The sequence below is a fragment of the Pelmatolapia mariae genome, linkage group LG8, assembly GCF_036321145.2.
Source record: "Pelmatolapia mariae isolate MD_Pm_ZW linkage group LG8, Pm_UMD_F_2, whole genome shotgun sequence".
In the NCBI taxonomy this organism is placed as follows: Eukaryota; Metazoa; Chordata; class Actinopteri; order Cichliformes; family Cichlidae; genus Pelmatolapia; species Pelmatolapia mariae.
Window position 1 is genome coordinate 18,195,519 of NC_086234.1, and position 15,904 is coordinate 18,211,422.

General features: G+C 40.6%; 1 protein-coding gene across 3 annotated transcripts; it reads right to left on the reverse strand.

Annotated features, from left to right (window-relative positions):
• Positions 1–864: 864 nt before the first annotated feature.
• On the reverse strand, positions 865–14,964 carry LOC134632636 (pleckstrin homology domain-containing family A member 4-like). 3 transcript variants are annotated; one of them, XM_063481358.1, is made up of 24 exons: positions 14,684–14,964; positions 12,665–12,728; positions 12,441–12,539; positions 12,245–12,317; positions 12,051–12,151; positions 11,777–11,895; positions 11,476–11,688; positions 11,069–11,363; positions 10,736–10,792; positions 10,415–10,564; positions 9,634–9,693; positions 9,442–9,522; positions 7,445–7,597; positions 7,225–7,323; positions 6,913–7,021; positions 6,410–6,471; positions 5,996–6,097; positions 5,816–5,906; positions 5,557–5,612; positions 4,945–5,079; positions 4,455–4,862; positions 3,723–3,844; positions 3,510–3,619; positions 865–2,571 (listed from the first exon to the last, which is right to left on the reverse strand). In XM_063481358.1, the coding sequence occupies exons 1-24, from the start codon at positions 14,722–14,724 to the stop codon at positions 1,382–1,384; spliced, it is 3,990 nt and encodes a 1,329-aa protein (XP_063337428.1). In that variant the 5' UTR covers positions 14,725–14,964; the 3' UTR covers positions 865–1,381. The 3 variants fall into 3 exon arrangements, with proteins under 3 accessions (XP_063337428.1, XP_063337427.1, XP_063337429.1); XM_063481357.1 differs by having other exon boundaries at positions 12,659–12,728; XM_063481359.1 differs by having other exon boundaries at positions 2,463–2,571; positions 3,510–3,614; positions 12,659–12,728.
• Between the last annotated feature and the right edge of the window lie 940 nt (positions 14,965–15,904).

The following is a 15,904-nucleotide window of genomic DNA, read 5'->3' on the forward strand; positions in this document are numbered from 1 at the left end:
CCAGTTAAATAGAAGGCAGTTATATATATATGCATATAAATGATTCTGCAAAAGCAAGCTATGGGATGTCCAACTTCAGCTCATTAGAAAAAGCCACATGAGTGTTTAACATATATCTCAAAACTATGTGTTGCTAACTGTTAAATATGTCTGCATATACTGTGATTGTTATGGAAGAAGCCTCTAAAAGTCACAATTATGTCTAAACTGAGCACCACCTTTTTTCACTTTATGCTGCAAACACGCAATAAATACTGTAGCCTATATCAGAACTTACTCGTTGCTCCTTTAAATGTATTCAGGACTGCATTTAACAGCCTGTAATGGTGTCTGGAATGCATGCCAATGATATTTAATGACTGCAGGAATATGTTTAAAGTGAATAGCCCTGTTAGAAACTGGTTATATTTACGATTGCTGTTCCTAATTTACCATTTACACCAAATGAATTCACCAGCCCATACATAGTGTGTATGCTCACTGTTATTAGTATGCGTGCTGATATTGATATCACATTTGTAAACAGATCAGTGGGTCTCTCTCTCAGTGTATGTCTGCATGTGTGTGTATATGTGTGTGGCTCAGTAAACATAAGGTGGTGCTGTCTTTAAGAGAGAGAGCCTGGGAAGTGGTGATGTAATGTGTTCTCAGACAATGATGTCATCGACTGAGACATGGCAAGGATTTAAAGTGACAAAGGCTTTTTCAGCAGCCCCGTGTAATTCTGCATCAGGTCTCCTCAGAGAAAAGCACCTAAACACCGCGGGGACCTTCAGTGGGTGGGAAAAAAAGGGCTGAAATGAGAGCAAAACATAAATGTGATTCTGGCACATACAAAGCTCGAGTCTGGGTCTCGACGTGGCACACAGCATTTTTATTAATCAGGATATCTGAGATACAAAAAACAACAACACATTTTGCAGCAGGAACAACAAAAGGGTTACCAATCACGAGCAGCCATTAGCTATGACTCCTGCGCTATGTTGAATGCATATTTTGAGAGGAATGATCATGTTAGCCTCAAACACAGAGCGTGTATCGACAGCGGCTATAGAGAAGGTATTTGGTTTTTTCCACTGCAAGAACAATACTTTATTTCCATACAGTACATAGTTTTTGTTATGATGAAATATTAAGACTTTCCATTGCATTTGCATAAATGTTCAACAGTGGATAGTGGAAATGTTTAAACTTACCAAATATTAAAGGTGTTTCTGATACTATATGTTCCCATTATACAATTTGTAATTTAAAATTAGGTCCAGACTCCTTCAGTCAGTTGAATTCTTCTAACATTTTTCACTGCAGTCACTCTAAACTGAGTTCTTGTCCTTCCCGAGTTTGTTCACTTAAGCTCCTTAAGCCGTCTCTGTGCTTTCTTTTATAAACTTGTCCTTAATACTGTTACTCTCGCCTTTCCGAAAGAAGCACTCCGAATCACACGTCCGGCTTCACGCACAGAGCTGGATAGAGCAGCAGAGCTTTTGTTGCCTTGTTCTGGGACATTCTCATTTTTCTCCTCACATAAACTAGCAGACTTTTTCAGTTCTTCCGATCTCACTCGCCCAAACTTCCTGTCCCCTGACTCTTTCGTTCCACTACGTTCCTCTCTTGTCTGACTTGCACTTCCATCCAGTGTCTGGTTGGGATCAGTGTCCCCAATGCAAACTCTGCCAGTAGTTTCTTTAACTTTCAGCTGGCTTTCTGACCTTGAGTTGTCCTCACATTCATTTGCAGCGCTCTTTTCAAAAACAGAAGCATCTTTTGTTGCTTTTTCCTGAAGGTCCACTGTTGAATCTCGAGGTTTGGAATCAGCTGTCCCACTACTTTCATTACCATTTGATGACACAGGCTGAGTGACATCCTTATTCTCTTGGTCAGATGAAGGGCCAACATTACTGGCAGCATCGGCTGGCACAGACTCAGTGATCAACAGTGGGTCTTTATTTTCTGGGCCAGATGATGTTTGAGCACATGAATTCCCATCGTTCTTTGTTATGTCTGAATCTGAAATACTGATGTCACATGCAATCTTATAGAAGAGTGAATGGTTCTCTTTCATCTTCTCTAAGCTCTCACTCACTGCTGATAACATTTCATTTGAATCAGTAATGCCATCAGATGAAGCTGCCTGGTTGTCTGCTGCCTCCTCATTACACAGTGTTTCTGTGGCAGGGATCTGTAGAGGTATGAATCCTTTCCACTGGTTTGTGGAAAGGAACCATTTGGCTCTCAGATCAGAGGCCTTAGAATCACTTTCATTATCATCACCATCAGGATTGTCTTCAACCTTTTTCTGTTCATCATCTTTGAGACCTATGAATCTCTTCCCTCCATCTTTCGGATAAACAGTCATGGATGAGATATGATAGGGTGAAGCTGGACGTTTGATCTTACTTTTGGCAACCCCCGGTCTCCCGCTGTGCTGTGTTCTGTTCTCTAACTTGGCCTGATTATTAAGTTGCTGGTGTTCTTCCTCTTTATCCTCAGATATTGCACTTGAAAGCTGAAGCTCTCCAGAACTTCTTAAGTTATCCCCACAGCTTCCATGGCCACCATAGCAATCATGGCCTGAAAACACAGATGATTTAATCAGTCAGGTGCAACAGTTAGCAGTTAGCACTCCTAATAATATAGAAACCATCATAACAGTTTGACGTAGCCACCATGGTGCCACCCTCTGGCTAGTGGACTACTGTTAAAAGCTGTAAGTTCAGCTGCTGTATCATCATTATAATGTTGGCCCAGGACCAACATTGCAACTAACCAATCACATTGTTGTAATATCATAGCTTTGGAATAAGTAAAAAATGTTTATGTAAAACTCTCTTCTACAACAAATAGACATTACAAGTGTTTTCTTAATTCATTTATGCAATATAACAGACATAGAATCAAGTTAGGCTTGCTGTTAAGCAACTTTAGCTTACTTGTGTTGGTTTGCTAGTGATAGTTTTTAATAGCATTAGCTAACTTCTTGGCTAATGTGAACAGACTGCTTAGACAACGAGATTGTTCAGCTGCAATGTTCATCCTGAACCAACATTGTTATGATGTAGGAACAAGACCAACATGGGGATATCAGATTGTCCACGGTCTTGTACGATAGCAACAAGGTAGCCAAGGGCTAAGCTGTTTCCTGCTTTACTACTGTTTTTCTTCTTTCCTCTTAATGTCACAACAATTTACAAAATTAACATCTTTTTGTTTAAAACTGCCGTAAAACTGGCAATCAAAAACATAAACTTATTAGGAAAATGCTGATTGAAGTCATAAATTGAGTGAAATTGAGTTCAATAGAATCTATTTTTGAAACCATAAGCGTTGCCCCCTGCTGGCTATAAAAAATAATGCTTCCAGTCAATTTCAGACTCCTAGTCCATGTCCGTCTTTTATATACATTCAATGATCTTTAATAGATAATAATGCCTAGTGTTAATTATTAACTCTACTATATAATGTTAGTAAATCTATATAAATCAGTACTGTATTGCTAAATTAGTAAGTACCTGCTTTCAATCTTTGTTTTCTCGCTGCATCAGGGGGAACATGGTGAACTTCCTTCTCCTTTCCCATAACCGAGAGCTGACTGTGTGTAGTGGCACTCTCTCTGACTGCGCTGATAGACAGACAACAGCCAATTTGCTGAGACTTTCATCAATATAAAGCACATTTACACTGTGTAAAAAAGAAAACAACCCCCCCCCCGCACACACACACACCTTCTTATGACTCTCTCTCGTATTCGTTCCACTCGCCGGAGCTTGGCCTCTCGCTGTTCAGGGGTCAGACAGAGGTCATAGTCCATGTTTGAGGTCAGAAGGGCAGTAGACTGCTCCACTTTCTGTTGAGATAGATTTATATTAAAATGCACATATAACAATAACTTTAACTAAAAGAATAATTGTAAGAGCGCCATTTATAATTTTCTATGCAGTATTGATAAATACTGCTGAACGACACAACTGATGCAGTGATATTAACATATCTGTCACATCAGGCCTTCTATAACAGCTCAAATACAACTTTAACATTTTATTAGGCTTTGAGTCACTTATAAAAGTGATACTGAATTAACTGTTGTAGTTCAGAATTACTGTACAGACACTTATAAAAGCCCTCTTGCTTCATTTAGAATCTCCAGCTGTTTGTTTAAACACGCTTTATATCCGCATTAAACTTTAACGCAATGTTCAAATATTAAGTTCAAGAAAGTAAAATAAAAAGTAAAAAATAAAGCATATTTTTGAAAAAACAAAAGGAAAAATGGTTTATGTGCAACTGTCATACATCCCGACAGAGGAGATAAATCTACTGTCAACAGCACATTAGAGCTCATTCAGACTGAGTTAAATTAATCTGCAATCTGATATGAAATAAAATGTGTTGGATTTATCGTATTGCATCCTTTTAGTTTATTAATCATATGAATCTTAATGTTGTCTTCTTCTTACCCTTATATTTGAGCTTGCGCTTCCATTTTCTAAACCGGCGTCATCTCGAATTTGATTGCTTGACGTCTCTAAACTCTCAGTTCTGCTCACTTCTGAACGTAACTCTTTCATGGAGGTCCTGGATGCTCCTTGATGCTGATCTTTGTATGTCTTCTTAATGGGCTGATCCTGGTCCATCTCTACTGAGGACCAGTTTTGATCAGGATTCTCCAATAAGGGCCTCCTGGGTGGTTTGCTTAACAGTTTTTTACCCTGCTCAGCCAGATTTAGCTGTTTCTCAGTTGGGATCTGCTCAGCCAGTGGAGTATCAAGCTCAGCAGGAGGATCCTCGACAGAAACGCGTCTGGCCACAAGCGAAGACGGTAGTACAGCTGTAACGACTCGCGTCACCCTTAAGGGAAAAGGGGCCTGAGAGAATACCAAGTAAGAAAAGTAAATACATATACAACACAATATAGTCATTCATTCATTCATTCATTACTTGGCAAACCTCTGCTTTTGGCTCTGAACTTTGACCCTGAGTCTGGGCACCTGGAGCAGGAACACAAGGTTTTTTCCTATTAGTCACCCTCTCCTGATTTCTCTTCATTCTCTCAATCTGCTCTTCTTCACTCATCTTCAGCTTCTAGAAAAAAAAAAACCCATTGGCTGTTTAGAATATGAGTCATTTATGATGACTGCAGCTCAAAGATCCATAAAGCCAGAAATCCTTATAGCCAGCCATTATAAAGATGATTAAAATGCCTTTATGTTTGAATCTGTTTGTGCAGAAGAATCTGTGTATGTGAAATTATAATGGATATTTGCTCGCTATGCCTGTCTATATATACTGTTATATATATGCATTTGTGCAGGTGAGAAAGAGGGGGTTGGGTGGCTACTGTTGAGCTGAGCTACTGCATTGAGACGTGAGCTTCTACCTCCCCCTCTCGTCTAGAACAGGTACTGCAACATGCCCTAATTGCAAGGAGGATGAGAGAATCAAAGAATTGGAATTTGGCTGTGATTGCAATGAGGAAATATCAGCTTTGACTGCTTCTATATTTGGAGCATTTTGGATCACACTGCATGCCAACACACAGGAAATTATGAAGAATCAAACCTTGGTTGATTGGTTGGCTGTGTCTGGTGGGATCCACTTTGAACCAGACTGAGAGTCTAAAAATGAGATGAAAATAGAGGAAAGTGGAAAAAGGATGGGTATAAAGAAATGTAAGGGTAGAAAGCCACTGTGGGATAATTTAGCATTATGCATAGAACACCTACTAAAGCTATTAATAATAGATATGACAGAAAAGATTAATATACAGCACGGTGTATTAATATCAGCCTATTTCTGTAGTGAGCATATTTGTGCCAACCGGAGGGATCTCTATGTGCTTTCACATTAAGGAGGTCAGGTTGGCTGTTTCCTCTTCTGTGTACAGGATCAACAGTGTGGCTGTAGATTGCCTGAAACATAAGCATAGAAATATCAGAAACATCCATGAAAATATTACCAAACCTGAATGTCTTTTCTGGCGGATTAAAAAATTGCCCACCTCATATGGGGACTCTGCCCATCCATGGCTCATGTTCCTGCTCTGGCTTTCTTGTAGCTCCTGGGGTAACGGTGGGCGGACTGGCGGCTCCTCTTCCACGTCCTGCAGGGATCATAGGAATGTGATGAACACTGTGGAACTATTATGGAAAAGCCAATTTATCTGTGCCAGACATAGTCATATAAATGAATGCTGCTCTGTGCAAATCTTGCTGTTCTGTTTTTACTCTCTAACAACTAGTCTCACACGATGAATATTATCAATAACTAAAATCAAATGCTGTAAAGCCAAAAAACATCAAGTAGCCAGCAAGCCAGCAAAATGACTTGAATGGACAACAATTCCCTGCTTGTTCATAAGCAGAGCGCAAATGTCAGGGGCCACTGACAAATGAACAATGGACAAGTGTCATACCACTGGAAGACACTCTGTGGGAGAGCCAGGGGATCCAGGATGCGGAGCTGTGGACTGAAACACTGAGGGAGAGACAGAAAAGGTCACAGTGTTGACTCTGCTCATTGTCAGGTTATTGTCAGGTTCCATGTGCAGTATCAAGGTTACACCAGGAAACTGCTGTATACACTGGTGGCCCCAAGTGGCAGCCAGGAGCAATTATTATTATAATTAGCTATGTGGCAATGATCTGCGCTGAATAACTACATCACGTGTCTTGCTTTAAAACATGGTATTTCAATCATTTGTATTATTGAGTACATGAGTTTAGGGGTGTCTGTAGCTCAGACAGTGTAATGAGCTGGTTTTGTTGAACCTTTTTTCATTTAAATGTCACATTTAATGTACTGTTATTGTTCAGAAATGAGAAGATTCAGGCAAAGATCGACTGTTATAAATGGCTGAAAGCAAAGTTGTGCAGTAAGAGTCTGAATATTACAGTAGGATGTCTAGCTGATGCTCACAGTGATGTCTCTGTATCCCCAGCAGGTAGCGGAAGTGACTCCGATTGGATTTTAGTCCATCGAGTATGTCCTCCATCATCCACAGCTCTCTCTGAGCCTGAGATTGCTCCTGATTGGGTAGAACATGGACATTATCCACATAGAACATCAAAATATAAGAGAGTTTCACATTTTGAGCCCCACTCCCCACATGAGAATCTTCAAAGTTGAGGCAAACTTTTCAATAGATGTTGTGCACACTTTAACAAAGCTTCTTTGTGAGGCCATGGGTCTTATTAGGTAAAAACTATTTGGTTTGTAGTTTAAAATTACTTGTGGCATTCCAAAGTTACAGATGTGCTGAAGTTGTGAACGGACAACAGACAGTTCACTCTCCATCCTCTCATACTGGCACCAAACCCGCTCCATTTCCTGAATATAAAGAAAATATCAGAGGATTAGCTCAATAACCCATAGTGGATGATTCAGCATCAATGAAGAAATATTATTGTAATCTAATATGAGGGTTTTAGTTTTTTGTTTTTTTACACACCAGTGATACGTCACACATTCTGGCCCGGACTGTCACCAGCTCCTCTTGTAACAAAGCCTTCTCGGTCAGCGCTTCCTCATGGGCCTGGGGTCCATGGCTCTTCCACTCTTCTAGCTGCAGTCTGGAAACTTCCAAAGCACACTGGACATTGTCCTGAAACACGTGCAGATGTGAGGAAAAGAACTTTATATGTGTCAAAAGTTCTAAATAAACATAAACAAAATCTGGCTGTACTTCTCGTAGCTTAATTGCACAAATGTTTTAATTACTCAATAAGTTCAGTGACTTTTCTTACGACTGTCCTATTTTTTCTGTAATAATTGTTCTTAAAAAGTCACAGTGTCCTAATAAATAAATGTACTGGGAGCGAACCTATATATTTTTAAAAATACATTTTCTTTCTATTAGTTGAGTGGAACCAAAAGTAATAGGTGTTTGGTTGATTATTAGTTGGTTGTAATAGTGCTTTTTGCCAATAAACCTTATTCCTTTGTAGAGCGTGTTTATTTCCCCTTAAATGGTGCCATATTTACAAGGAAAATCCATTTGTAGGTTGAGTAGGTGGGTTGCACCTGTGAGCAGGGACCCTGCTACAGCAGCCAGTTAGTGTCTGCTCTAAGCATGGATAGAGCCTGTGCCATAGGGCAATTTCAAGCTAGTGTTCTGCAAAACCAAGCCACAGTATTATTTGGAGTGAATCCCAGTATCGTCTCCAAATTGAAGGCCAAGTTCCATATAACAGTGGATGCCAGAGACAGGACCAAGAAGTTCACCACAAGAAGACCATTTCCTCATGTTGTCAGCACCATAGATAGTCTTCTACAAATTTATAGTCAAGGTTTGCAGGACAATATGCCTGACCACTCTCTGCCCAGACAATGCAGAACAGCCTACATGCAGCCAATCTCTGGTCTCATAGGGTTGCCAGGAGGCTTGCCAGGACTGTGCTTCACTGCCAGACCTGCACCAAGTGATGAGTCAAGATTTTGCCTACAGCAGGTGGATTATAGGATCAAAGTGTGGAGAAGATGTGGACAACGTTATGCTGATTGCTGCACTGATAGGGTAATGGCTTTTGGTGGAGGCAACTGAAAAAACAAGGCATGTCATGATTGGAGGCAAACTAAAGTCACAGAAATATCAAGATGAGATTCTGCAACCAGTGGCAGTCACACATCTCCACAGTCCTGGACCGAACTCTATCCTTCAGAAGCGATTTTAGACAACGCTTGCCCCCACAGAGTGGGGTTTTATCAGAGACAACCTCCAGAATTTGGGAGTGGGTAGGATGGAATGGCCTGCTTGCAGTCCTGACCTCAACCCCACTGAATACTTGTGGTATCAGCTTGAGCGTGCTATTCGTGCCAGAGTGATCAGCACGATCACACCACACCACTGACTTGCAACAAATGCTGTTGAAGAATGGGATGCCATCCCACAGCAGTGTGTGACAAAGCTGGTGACCAACATGAGGAGGACGCACCAGGCTGTTGTTGCTGTGTATGGTTCTTCCACATGCTACTGAGGCCCTGTTTTTTAAATGAATAAAATGTTAACTTGCCAGTATGCCTTCTTTTTTAAGGCTTCAATCATTTAATCCAATAAATGACACCAATCAAGAGTCAAAAGCAGAAACAGCTGTTTGGGATTGGCAGAGAAGATTTGGTAAGTTAATTATGGGTGCGATCCACATACTCAACTCTGCTGCTCAACCCAGAAATACGTTTTCCTTCCAAATGTGGCACCATTTAAGGGGAAATAAATGGTGTAAGATTTGTTGTCAAGAAGCATTTTTACAACAAACAAATACTCGACCACGCAAAAGTTTCCTTGGTTTTTGTGCTAAGTTTACATATGTGTGTGTGTGTGTGTGTGTGTGTGTGTGTGTGTGTGTGTGTGTGTGTGTGTGTGTGTGTGTGTGTGTGTGTGTGTGTCTTTAGATTAAATGCTTGGGTCATGTATTGTCTATATAGAATTAAATCTTTAGATTTTCCAACCTTATCCATTTGTAGCTGGGCCAATTCTACAGACAGAGACTGCAGCAGTTTGTCACACCCACACAACCTTGTTAACACAGCCTGAGGAGAGAAAATCAAACTCATGACTACAAAAAAAACCTAACAAATTATTTCAGTTTGCGTTGGTCTGGTGACTGTTAAGACCCACATGCTGAAATTATGAACACTCACGTCTGCATCACTTTCAAGAGGCCGGAGTGGTGGCATTTCCCTCGGGTCAGGTTTTGGGGCCTGAAAATCATCATAGTCATCCTTTTGTTTCACAGTACTTTTTTTTTTGAACAACGATTTAAAAATATTTCTTCTTCCTCTTCACAAACCTTCGATGTATCATTAGATACCTAAATATATATATGTTAACATTTTCTTTAAATTTATTTAAAAAATCTTGCTAATGTTAAATCATATTAAGGGAAATGTATAGATTAATGCTTAAATTCTACTGCCTGAATGTTAAAACTCAGCTGTTTTAACACTGCAGAACACTGCACAAGCTTTAGCACACTGCAACCATCTGCTAATAGCATGAATTGCCATGAATCTGAGAGACAGAAATGTTGAAAATGCTTAAAACACATGTATTTTTAGATTACTGATCAAATAACAACTTCATGTAATAGTCATTATAGTACATGTAGCATAATCTTGGCAGACAAAACACAGTATAAATACATAATAAAACAGAAAAACACAATTACAATAACAAACACACAGTTTATTAGTAACAAAAAAACAGACTTAGTGACAATAAAAGACAGTGATAGACATATAACAAGTCAATGACATACACAGGACAACTGTATTAATACATTTAGAAAAAGTCTACAGTGTTAGAGCATGTTTTCTTTTTAAAATAAAGGGGTAGGACACGTGACACCACAGCACCACTGAGCATGTTGTACCACACAAAATGCTGTAAGAATACAGCACAGTTCAGCAGGCTGGGCTGTACCATAGCTGGCGGTAGCACACAAACAGATAAATGGCTGCGGTGATGGTGATGATGGTGGTGGTGGTGTTGTGGGGGGTGTGGAGAATGTGAGGCTCTCGATGAGGGGGGTAAAGGGGGCAGTAAGTCTGCATGTGCCCCTGTGGAGTAACTCTGAGGAAGGAGACCGCATGTATGCGAAAAGAGAACACAATATCAAACACTGTGCTACTGTGCAGAGAGAGTAAAAACTGTTATTGGTGACTTCAATGATCTGTTTCAGAAGATTTTACTCAATGAAATTTGACATTACTAATAACAACAAAGATTTTTTTAATTGCTTACCTTCCCTAAAGGTCTTCGCCCACTGCTATGATGAACAGAACCATATACAGGGGCAGGCTAAAGACAGGGAAAGAGAAAGGGTTGAGAAACATGAGCTGTTAACACAAAACCGTGCTTTAAAAGGGCCATTCCACTCAAGCTGATGCTCTTTAATACACTGTATTAGTCAGTTAGATAAAATGCGTGATACAACTTGGATACTTTCTTTCCAATCCCCCTGTATTGGAGGCCTTTTCTCTGAGATAAGATGAGTTTTGGCATTAGGTTTTATACAGATACAGACTCTCATGAAACAATTAAATATCAAGATTTTTTTTTTTTGAAAGTTCCAACCTTGCTTAGACTTTGCCACCTTTCTGAGCCTGGAGTGCTGGGATTGGATTTAAACTCCAGATTCGGTGAGGCAGGTGCATAGTAAAGAGTATGTGGCAGCATGATCGGGTCATCATGGGGTCGTATGTCAACCCTTCCCACCGGTGTGTGTGGTCTTGATCCCAGCTGACCTCTGGAGGTCAATGAACCTGTTGCCATAACATCTGTTTGTGATGGTGCGATTTGACCCGGGAGAAAATCCTCCTCCTTGTTCAGACCACAAGCTCTTCTTCTGCTTAAATCTGGGCTCGGTGTTCTGTTTGTGAATATAGCAGAAACAGCACAAAGCAGCTTTTGCAGTTATTGTTTCAGCTTTTAAGAAAACCACTTGGATATGCCATTCACACACACACAGACGACTTGACAACCTGCTGTTTCTTTGATGAATGCTCCGCCTCTCCCTCTGCTCTGAGTGCGATCTCCCCATCCTTCCACCACTGAGCTTACTCGGTTCACTCAGAGTCCTGCTGACGTGCCTGTGTTTCTGGGATAGACCCTCATCATCAGAGGGAGATTTAGGGAGGTCCACTGATTCACTGCTGCCACCTATCTGCGTAAAGTCGTGATAACTTGAGCAGCGCCTGAAAGCATCAGAAAAATGCTTATGAGTCAAAATGGTGTAAAACGACCGAATGTAAAACCTCATGACTATTTTGAATAGAACTGTACCTGTTCATGGAGCTGTCTGGCTCCATTGCAGCAGACTGACTGAGGGCTCGAACCCAACCCAACATGTCCTCCTGAGTGTCTGCGCTGAAGAAGTAAGAGCGCATCCCCTGATGCACTACCTAGTTTGACACATATTATTCACAAATTGTTTTTTTATTATTAAAAATTCATATTTCCTAATCTACATATAGACTTAAATATTGCATGTAAGAGCACATACGCATGATTGGAGAATGCCTTACATCCTTGCAATGACTTGGTTTAACAATAGTACCTTAAAGGTGAACTTTCTGTTCTTGCATTCCCTCGGCGTGCAGAACAGGATTTTGTAGCTTGGCAGCGGGATGCTCCCCAGAACAGATTCTTCTCTGCTGTCTGAGAAGAGGATGGATGAGACATGAACAAAAGAAGGGATGCATCGCCACACATGATAGAATTTCTCCTCCAGACAAAGTGCCGATCTTTTACCTTTATAGTAAAACAGACAGTAGTTAGAGAGGACGAACCATCGTCTTTTCCAAAGCTTCAAACCAGAGCTATCCTGTGGGAGGAAAATCAATTAGGCTCTGTTCTTCAGTAAACTCAGTCACACACTCTTACACATGCAACAGTGAAGTTGTTGATCTTTTTAAGTAGATCATGAAAGCAAATGATGCAAAAGTACTTTTTTGTTGAGCCATCCTCTGATAACCACAGGGCAGTTGGGGTCTCTCTTGGCAGACTGACACCTCTTCCCGAATGTCTGCACCTTCCCATCACTTTCCTGTTACCAAAACAGGGAAAAAAATACATTTGTGTGCACACATGTGCTTATGCATTAACAGCATCACACTAGGTCACCCATGCGTACAAAGACGGGAGCCTTGTAATTTGAAAACAAACCTTTACCACGGGAAAATAGGATATTGTGGCCACGCTGGATGCTTGGCTTACTCTGTCGTGGTCATCCATTCTGTAGGGTGACAAATAAATGTGTTCAGACCACAGGAAAAAGATGGAAACAACAGTTAAAAGGAAAGGTGCCACACAGACCCCCTGAATACCAAGATACATGGCTATAACATGACTCTGCCCACATATTCAAATGAGCTACTTGAAGCTGGTATGGCTAAGATGTAACCGCTTACCAGTACAATCTGAATCAGTGTCCCCCTCTGTAGAAGCAGTCAGTCACTCCACTGACCAGCAGGCCTGTAAGCTCCGACGTAACATATGCCACATTCCTATATAGTTGAGATTTTTCCCTGCTCAACTGTTCATTCTCTCAAGGACTTGGTGTGGTTGCCCCATACTTCCAGAAAAACTCTCCCACAATTCTATTCTGAGCCATAACAGGCCGGTGCGCATCCCCACCATGCAAACTGACAGGTGACAGCTGCGTCGCTGTGGTGGCAGGGAGGGGCTGGGACTGTGTGAAAACCAATCTGGCAGCAGTGACGGGGCTGGTATGAGACACTATCGGGTCCAAACTGCATAACTGCAGTGTGGATCGCTGAGAATAGAAAACCCAAATAAAGGAGGGTGGTGGTGGGAAAGTAAAAGTTGTTTACTTTGTATAATAATAATAATAATAATAATGATAATAATGATAATAATAATAATAATAATGCTACAGTAGTGTAAAAAATTAAATATAAAAGGGAAAATAAAATTTTTGCATGTTTATATGTGACAGTATACAACAATTTGTCCATCTAGTATTTTATGTTAAACTACTTTCTTATTACTGTTTCTTTTACTATTAGTGTGCAGTATATATTTATATATTTCTTCATGTACTACAGCAAAATATTCCTTACATTTCTTTTGTGTGTGCATATTATGTAAGGCATTTGCATTTGCATTCGTCCATAAATATTTGACAGCAAAATAACTCCAATAGTGAAACAACTGAAATTTCGAGTTACACCTGCTCAAGCTTCCTTATCAAAGATTTATTTTTGCGGCCTTCTTGGCTCATTTATGACCCTTGTGAAACACTAATACAGATGAACTTGAAGATGAAAAAATACATCACGAGGAACATCTCACGTTGAGCCACCACAAACACTTGCGGATGAACCAGATGTTTGATATGGTTTGGTATCCGCAAGCTCTGCCAGTATCAACCGCATTCCCCTACAAGCGCAGCACGGAGTAAATGAGAGAACTCAGTCACGTCTTTGTTAGAGACCAACAACTTCATAGCCACTGGGGGTTCTGTGGGTGTTGTGAAATATCTGGAAAATCTCCTTTTTAATCAGTGAGGGTCACCACCTCAGAGAGGAGAAGACTTAAAATGCTAAAGAGGGATGGTGGGGAGGACAAACGGTGGGTCTGTGCACGACACAGAGTGCGCTTTGTGATGCCCGAGGACTCTGAAGCATCATGTGAAGTTGGACACAGACCATGTTGAATACATTGCCCCGGAAAATAATCCTCTCCCTCTCTCTATCAACAAAAACATTTGCATGTCTCCCACATTCTCATACTTTTAAAAGCCAACAAAAGCTATCAAAATACGTTTGACCTTGATAAGCAAAGCAGTGACGTAGCACACTCTCTCGACTCTTAACTGGGCTGTCATTTCTGAGGACACGAGATTGCTGGTTGCTGCACATTTTAAGGTGTTGAAGCCATAAAGTTGATGCTTATAAGAGTAAAACTTAAGTTACCGGAGTTTAGCATAGGTTTAAAGAAGTCCCTCAGGGGGCCACTGAGTGTTTCAGCCACAGATAATAAATATCATCCACAAAGCTGCTTCACAGTATTGTTAACCTTTAGCAACTTTTGCTCACAATTTGTCACATTATTGACCAAAGATTAAATAAAGATAAATTATTAAGAAAGTGTGGTGTTCAACTGTGCAACCATCTAGAACTACATGAGACATAAATGTTAATAAAGATGCCATATTGCTGTATATACCTGACTAATCGCGCCTGCCTGCTGGCTGCTTCAAGCTCCATCACTTGGCACTGTTCCTCACAGCATCTCTTCAGGCTTGGCAGCCTTCTTCTTGGCTACCACGAGCTCCTGTTGCCCAAACAGTCACAACGCTCTTCTGCTACACTCCGCTGCTCTCCGTGGACGTGTGAATCTCCCTCTCTGTTGTCGACTGTTTCACTCTGGTCTGACTTGTAGCAGCAGTCCTCGCTTGGTGCTCTACCTACGCTGGCTGTTAGCACTCAGTCTGTTTTTCTGTCCACTAACAGTGCACTCTCTGTGAGCCCCTTCTTTCTTCCTCCCCCTCTTCTTCTTCACTGTCCCTCCCTCTTGCCCTGCCCTTGACAGCCTCTCTGTCTTTTGCTGAGTGTGGGTTTGTGACTCAAGAATTCACACACACATAAAAAAAACAAAAAACAGCTGTTTTTTCGTGCTTCTGTTTTGCCCCTTGCATTATTTAAATTCTCAGTGTAGCTTTACTACAATCAGAGATTTGGATGCCAGTCTTGAGTCATCACCCCCAATAAAAGCCAAAATATTCAGAGAATGAGGGGCACAATGAGACAAAGGCTTTAAGGCTCTGGTTTACTTCCAAAACCATGCCATGTGCAAGACAAAGTAAAGTTTTGAGTTAGGAAAGCAATTTGACATTTGGTTGACGGATTGTTTAGGCACTTTAAATCTATTAAAGTTTAAATTATTAAAAGAAAAAGAAGCCTTAAGAACAGCTGTAAAACCTCTAGAAGCTGCATTAAAATATAAGATAACTAATTATTTTATAATTAGCCTGTCTAGACTTGAAAGGCTCCCACAATTAGGCAAAAATAATTTTGCCAGATGGTCCCTTCTTATATAATTTTTCCTGCTATGCCAAGTCAGCGTCTTGTATAGCTGATTGTAGAGAGTACAGAAGAAAACTAATGATGTTCCGTTAATACAGCTGTAAAAAAAAAAGAAGAAGAAGAAGAAGAAAGAAAGTACAGCGCTTTAAGGTTAACGGATTGAGAGTAATTAAAGCTATGCCTATTATATACGTATATGTACAAAAGCTTAACAGCAAGAAAGGCACTCTAACGGAAAGTGAATGCTGATAATCAGCAGTGCACACATGCCTCAGGAGAGCTGGTGTTATTGTAGCGCAGGAGTAAGATATCAAAAGCATTTTAAGCGGTATGATAAGAACACGAGAGACAAGAGAAAAGT

Coding starts and splice junctions, on each gene's coding strand:
- LOC134632636 (XM_063481357.1), bottom strand. CDS start 14,724: ATGGAGCTTGAAGCAGCCAGCAGGCAGGCGCGATTAGTCAG. Junction 7,324..7,444: donor GAATGTGTGACGTATCACTG/GTGTGTAAAAAA, acceptor CTTTATATTCAG/GAAATGGAGCGGGTTTGGTG. Junction 4,863..4,944: donor GTTCAGAGCCAAAAGCAGAG/GTTTGCCAAGTA, acceptor GTATTCTCTCAG/GCCCCTTTTCCCTTAAGGGT.